This window comes from Hylaeus anthracinus, unplaced genomic scaffold (genome assembly GCF_026225885.1).
Source record: "Hylaeus anthracinus isolate JK02 unplaced genomic scaffold, UHH_iyHylAnth1.0_haploid 3, whole genome shotgun sequence".
Classification (NCBI taxonomy): Eukaryota; Metazoa; Arthropoda; class Insecta; order Hymenoptera; family Colletidae; genus Hylaeus; species Hylaeus anthracinus.
This window is the reverse complement of record NW_026535284.1, coordinates 13292060-13299382: the sequence shown is the minus strand read 5'-3', so window position 1 is coordinate 13299382 and position 7323 is coordinate 13292060. Positions and strand designations below refer to the sequence as shown.

Sequence of the window (7323 nt, the reverse complement as noted above, 5' to 3'; positions counted from 1 at the left end):
CATATTTTTCTTTTAGATAGAAACTACGAATGAATTGTAAAGTCTCTCAAATGGTTCAGCTATGAAATTGCGATTCTACCTCAATAAAGTCCAATTTGATTCTATTTTGCTTCACCAAGCCCCTAGTTTCTTTGCTCGCCTCGCATAATCGAGGATTCGACACTGAATTTAAACTGCAGCTTAGCAAATTTGCATTCTCATCTTGCCCGTGGACAAGACATGGTGGAGAAACCTCGGGGAGACCTAGACGACGCGAAATAAGGCACCGAAACTTTCAGGGAACCGTCCTCCCAGGAAAGAGCAGTCGGAAGAAATTGGTCTGACGAAAATTTATGCAGGGTCGAGTAGTCGGACACGATGTCCACGAGGTACGCCGCGACGCTCGTTTTATATTCTGTGGCTGGATGCCACGCAGCTCCCTCCGTTCTTTCCTTTTTTAAAAATTCACGGGATCGCCGCACGATCGACGTCCCTTCGCTTCGAATGATACCGAGATGATGGGAGCAGCGTCTCGACGCGTATTCAATGTTTCAGACACACAGTTTCTGTCACAGAAATTCTTATTTTAGACCTCCATTCACTCCGATCGCCATCGAACTAGTTAGAATTGTTCAATATCGTCGTGGACGAGGAGAAATAAAGAAAAGATTACGTGCTCGCACATAAAGAAAGAAATAAAACTTGTCTTCTACTTATATTCTAACAAGAATAAAAGCTACAGTTATTCTCTCATTCTAACGCATTTCTTTTGTTTTTCAGGCCAGCTGAATATCAAAACGATCCCTGCGAGTGGAAATTACCGCAGCCTAGGTCTCGTTTACGTCGTTTCTCCGTGACTCGGACCGCAAGAAAATTTACATCGTCGAAAAAACGATACGAACGCGCAGCGAATGTTCTTCGCGATAAAAAACAAGTCATCTCTTGCGGCGAGCACTCCCCGACGAGTTTTAGCGTACAAAGAGGGATACTTTTTACACGGGGTAGTGCCGCAATTTCCTCGAGACAAACTTGCTCGTAATAGGCTGCATACATCATACTTACTCCGCATGAAATAACAATTAAGCGCATTAATTAACAATAAACGAGGATTTCAGCGGGGTCGTGCGTCGACGAACGCGACTCGGTGCTATTGGAGGTGCTCGAGGCGCATGAAACGCAGTGAAGTGTACAACCCCCGTACCCCTTAACCGCTGGGACCACTGCCCGCAAAGAAATGACTCTAGTCGAGGTGGTCGCGAGATAATGAAGCCGCTTTTAATGTTCTTTCGGACGGCAGATGATATTTTGTAAGTAAAAGTATGTACAGTTACTCGCTAAATTAATGTAGTCTGAATTTATGCATATATTTTCGGTATCTGGGGAGTTCCAAAGCTTCTCGAGGCTTCAAGGTTCCAAGAGGTAATAGGGATGACCTCGTGACTCTTAAACAGACTCTCAGCAATCCAGTACTCCAGCTTGTACTGAAGCCATCGATTCAGAAAAACTCAAGTTACACCTAAAGAAGTACGTTTCATTTTTCCATGCTTCTAAAGAAATGTTTCAGCACAAAGAAAATAATTTTTGTTGTTAAAAGTGAAGCGAGTAAGTGCCTTAGGAACGGTGCACGGTTTCGGACGAGCCCGGACTAATTTTGCGGTTCGCCATTTTAGAAGTGGCGGTCGCGCCAAATGCGACTCGAAAAGAGGCATTAGGTAAATGGAAAATTGCTCGCGTTCTTCGCGCGGGACGATTAAAACATCTGTTCGTTGTTTTCTCTCTCTCGACGACCGGAAGCCTTCGAACGAAGGTTCTCGAATAATTACCCGTCGTGGCGCGCTAGCAAGTTCTTTCCGGGACGGGCGAGAAACGAAATTACCAAATTACCCGCGTAGCTGAGCGGCAAAAGAAACACGAAATTGCTGGCGGGAATCGACGCTCGCAACGAGAAAAATAATAGGCCCTGGGTAGAAATGAAACGGCCAACGCAATGGCTATTACAACTTCTCGATATCAATCTCCAGCGCGGAAGGGCGTCGTGTGGGTAGCAACCACTAGGCCGACGGCGTCGGACGAGTCGCCGCTCCTAGGGGCACACAAACGAATACTGGTAACGTTGCTGCTGGAAATATTACTGTTTAATATTGACATAGTTTTGTTAGAGTAAATGCGTGTACCGCCTTGTTGCGGTCAATTCTTAATTTTCTTAAGGCATTCCTCGACGTTAATTACTGATTTCATTATTTTACACAATCACAGTAAATGGGAAAGATTCGTTTTCTACTAAATTAGCACCAATATTCCACGACCAATTGAAGCACATACCTAGACTCCAACTTCATCAGATATCCATATCGAACTGTAAAAAAAGAATAAAAGAACGTCGACGAGACACAACCCAGGGGTTGGGGGTTGCGAGTGTCGCGGAACGACTGTGTTTGTCTCGAGGGCTGCGACGCCCTCGTTATTGACGTCCCTATACGCGGAACTCATTTGCTTAATTGCCGTGATTACCAGCGACGTCGCCGTCGCAGGAGCCTCCCAGGAGTCGCGCTGGGCGAAGGTGAGCGACTACATTTCCAGTCTGAGCGATACGTGATTCGCGGGGGCGGAATGGCAGCGTGCAGAAGCTCCCGTGGACGGAACATTCGGGAATGCACGGCAGGGTGGAACGAGGCCGTCTACCTGGAGCCGCACGCACCCGCTCATAGACGCGGGGGTGGCTGCGGGGAGAAAAATAGGCGACTCGTTTTCTCTTGAAAACGAGGACCGTAGCTCCAACACGAACCTTTCTTGTTGCAGGTCGAGCTCGTTTCGATTGACGCACCAGGTTCTCGAGGCTATTAAAACACAGAAAAAAACAAATTGGGATTCACTTATAAAGGGTGATTCAAGAGAAACAAGAGGAATCCTCGTGTTTAAGTTAAGTGCTACTTACTACATAATAATCTCCAACTAATACTTCATTATTTTTAGGCGCACGAAGTCTTCCATCGAAGAGGACCATGCAGAGAACCAATACAGCTCTGAACTATCTACCCTTAGATATTATTCATCAGATGCATCGCCGTGTCTTCGCTTACAAAGGTTGCAGAGCACCACTTCGACGGCATCGCGTGAATATTGAATCTAGCGAAAATTGGCTCGGATCAATATCGCATAATTTAAACGGTGTCATACGGAGTTGAATAATTGAATTCTATTTGTCGCATGAGAACGTCCTCTCGATATCTAATTTTGAAGAGTAAGTATGGAACTTACCGAAACGAGAGGAGAGCCTCGGTTTTCCCAGTCGCCGTAAAACAGTTTCGTTCTTCGTCCCTCGCCTTCCCTCGTAAAAGAGTTCCTCGTCGTTTATTATTGCAAAAAAGACAACTATGGTGTCTCGTTTCAGCCAGGGCATACTGTACACGTCCGATTGAGCCACGATACGCCTTCAGCGGACGCGTATTACACGGATTTTCCGCCTGATATCGTATTTTCTTTATGAGATAATTAGAATTTAATATCCTTTGAATCGTAACAAACGTAACGCCGTAAGTAAAGTAGTTGGCCGTTATCCGAGCGTGAAACAGCGTTAAATTCGTTGCCCTCGAGCGTCGATACGTTCGCGTAATTGCATGCGGTCGAGCTCTCTGCTGGGAAGTTCGACGACAAAGCTTTTTCAAATGAGAACCGACCGGCGCGGCGTGGAACTCATTGCGGTATAAACGAATAACGAACCCAACGATAATTAACAAAATACGATGGTCCTGGGTCATTGTTGTTGCAAACGATTGTCAGCATACGCGCGTGATTCGATCCGGGGACGTTACAGAACGGGGCAAAGAAACAATCGTCGCAGTTGATTATGCCGTTGCGACAGCATCAACCAATACTGCAAATTTCACGCGTGAAAAGCTATCGAAGCCCATGCTTCGAATCTCCGATAATCGCCCTCCGTTGCAATTACAATTTTCCCTCAAAAATCGGTACGCAGTAATAGAAAAATTGAACTATTAAACTATAAATTTTGAAACAAAATTCATTGTAGACTGAGGAGGAGCTTCATGTGTCTATCTCTTCGATAACAAAAGCTTTTCAGTCCAGCAATGGTGGATATCCATGCAAAACAAGAACCAATCTACGATAAACAAGTATTAGTAAAATACGACCAGAAAAAAAACCCAATATTTAACGTGGCATATAAAACGAGTCTTAGAATAGATATTACCCCAATTAATTTTGCATCCTAAAACAATTTACCGCTCTTAAATTTACCAAGTACCATTATCTCGGTGTACCGATAGCGATTACATAAAACGAAGAGAGGAAGCCAGGCGTATATTTCTCCCCGCAGCGAATCTTTATTGCAAATTTATCGGAATCCTCTAGGTGGGAATGATATAGTGCCAGAAAAAAATTGGTACCGTGGAATCTTCCTTACTCTCTTTACAAACGTTTCACGTATTATCCTAGCCATAGTTTTCCTTTTATTTCGAGCTATGGAGCCGCCACCGTATCGAGATTCGCATCGTCGCGCTTCTTTTTGCATTAAGCATACGGTCGTGCATTAGAAACGGACATTATGCGGTGGCCGAAGTGGCCCGCCGTCATGAAACTGTTCCAATTGCTCCCTCGTTTATTATTCCATTAGGTAGCACGGCAGTCTTCCCATTGTAGCGTCAAGTTATGGAAAGCGCGAATTATTTAAGGAGCAAACGTACCCTTAACGTTCGCGCATGCAGATTTACTGCAGCTACTTCTGCTCATTACCGCATACGAAATGCTGGGACGGTTTTGAATAAATAAATGCATTTCGGCGAGAAGGCTGTCCATGGGAACGCTCGTTAATAGCCTCTCGATATTTATGGATCATCCAGCCACTTACAAAGGGCGATGAAACCACTTCTGCGAGGGTAACTCGAATTTGAGTCAACCCTGAAGTTACTATCTAGGAATCCAATAAGCACACAGAAGAGTTCTTGCAATAAATTCTTTATATTTTCGAAAGAAACATAACATCCGTAAACAAAATTTATAAAAAAAAAATTTGTTCTATTTATAATACAATCTCATAATTTGTTTACATGCAATCTTTACATTAAATCACAACTGGCAACCGTTCTCGTCATCCAACATCGCGTTCAATTGCCTCAAGGGCTGAGATCGTGAAACATTTCCGGATTCTCATCGTCCAGGAAGAGACATCTGAAGACGTCGTTGTAGAAATCGGGGTAGTACTCGCAGGCCCTTTTACAATCTGGTGAGAAATTCAATTCCAACAGCATAGGCTGCATTTCATTCTCCCTCCATTCTAGCATCAAGTCGACCGCGTACACGGCCCGACTTTGCGGACTTTCCGCGATTCCTTTCGGTGGTTTCTCGGCAACTGCTGCCTCGAATACTTGTTGAAACATGTCCAGGATTTTTGGCTCTATGTAGTCGCTCCAGGGATAGTCCGGGTACCGTCTCCTCCATTCCAAGATGAAGTCTGCGCACTTGAGGTGAAAAAGTGGCGTGTCCTCTGAATAATTCATGACGGTGAAATGTTGTTCGTAGAGGTCGAAATTATTTAAAGCGAACTCCTTGTTTGCGAATCTTAGGAAGAAGTTTTTGTAGGCGAACGCCCTCAGGGGCTTCACCGACTTCAGCATTACCACATAGCGTATGTCGAATTTAACGTTACCAATTTCTGGTCTCTTAAACAGGACGGGATCAGAGATATACTTCTGCGCGATTTTAGGTCCTGTACCGGGCAAACGTAGAATGTGGTGTAGATTATTCGTGATGTGAGTGTCCAATCCCCTGGCGAGGTTCCAAGGCTTGCAGATCCAATGATTGTCTAATCCCCGCGATTTTCTGTGTTCGAAATAGGCGACGAATTGCACCAGCTCTGTGCGTAAATTGTAAGTAGTTGGTAACCATTCCGGATAAGTTTCGAGTGTGACCGGATCATGTGTATTTTCTCCTGCTTTTCTTCTGCACACGATACATAGTAAATCTTTTATAGTTAGAACATTTTCGAATGGGAACTGGTTCACGAAAACGTGTGGCGAGCGAATGCTCAATTCTTTGTACTGCTTAAAGTGGTCAGTGTACCATAAGATGTCTGCTTCTCTTTCATTGTATACAATCTCAAATGCAGGGTCGGTCAAATAATCGTTTACGTATGTGTACTGTGAGTAAACTTTTAATTTTCTGTCTTTATTCCTTTGGAGTACTTCTGGAGTTATGTCCTCTGGTAGGGTTTCAGAAATGTGACCCGTCAAGAAATAGTCTTCGTTTGGCTCTGTCTGTACAAAGCTTTCTCCAAGAAAAGATGCATCTACCCATGGTATACGCAAAGCTCGTCGGGTTTTCTCATCGTTTGTTAGACCTTCGATAAAGTCTCTTCTAACTTCCTCCTCGCACTCGACGTCGCGTATAGGAAACATTAACGTGTAGCTAACACCTTCTGGTATGTATAAGAATGGCACCATTCTGAAGTTGGGATCGTCGCTATGATTTACCGCGCATCCTACTTCGTCCATGATGTACCAAATTGGCATTCTATCTTCTATCTCTCCGCGACTTAAAGAAAACGACTGATTATACCTCCACATCTCTTTTAATACAAATTCTATTTTATCACATTCTTCATCAGTCTCAAACTCGTAACTCATTAAGATACACATACGATCCAAGAGTCCTGGTATACTCGCTAAATTCTGTCTAGCATTAGCTGTGTCGTAAGTCCATGCATGGTCTACCAGAAAAATGTTATTTGGATCACTAGCAGAGATACCGCTTTCAGAAATAACAAAAAGTTTCCAAACTGGATCCTTTGGATCCCTAGGAGCATCTTCATAATTAATTCTTATCAATTGAAACATAAGACCGGAATCAAATATTTGATACTGTAGTTTTTTAAATAGAGCTTCCCAAAATATACTTGGCACTCCAGATGATTCCAGTTGAGGTCGATGCGATTGGACAAATCTATTATACAATCCTACTCCATCCATTGTGCAAAGGTGTAAATAAAATCTGCAAGATTAAAGAAATTAATTACCATATTAATACTATAATACATTCACTTGTTTTAGTTATCATTATAATTACCTAAAATATTTTTAGTGATTAACGTGTTGCTTACAAAATAGTTTACGATAGTTCAACTGAAATTTCAAAACTCTTTATAAGGAACACATTGTAAACATAACCTCTCCTTTCGTACCAAACTCCTTATCTACAGCTGACATATTTTTCATGTTTATTGTTACAAATTGTCATACAAAACTTAAATTAAATGTTAATACAATTCTTTTACAATCCTTTGAACTTCAATAGAAAATTAAAATTTTAATGGTTTCTTTTATAGGAAAA

General features: G+C 42.8%; 1 protein-coding gene across 1 annotated transcript; it reads right to left on the bottom strand.

The window, feature by feature from the left end:
* Positions 1 to 4936: 4936 nt before the first annotated feature.
* On the bottom strand, positions 4937 to 7322 carry LOC128894107 (tubulin--tyrosine ligase-like protein 12). The gene is made up of 2 exons (XM_054155574.1): positions 7060 to 7322; positions 4937 to 6984 (listed from the first exon to the last, which is right to left on the bottom strand). Exon 2 carries the CDS (start codon positions 6960 to 6962, stop codon positions 5112 to 5114), a length of 1851 nt encoding a protein of 616 aa, XP_054011549.1. The 5' UTR covers positions 6963 to 6984; positions 7060 to 7322; the 3' UTR covers positions 4937 to 5111.
* Between the last annotated feature and the right edge of the window lies 1 nt (position 7323).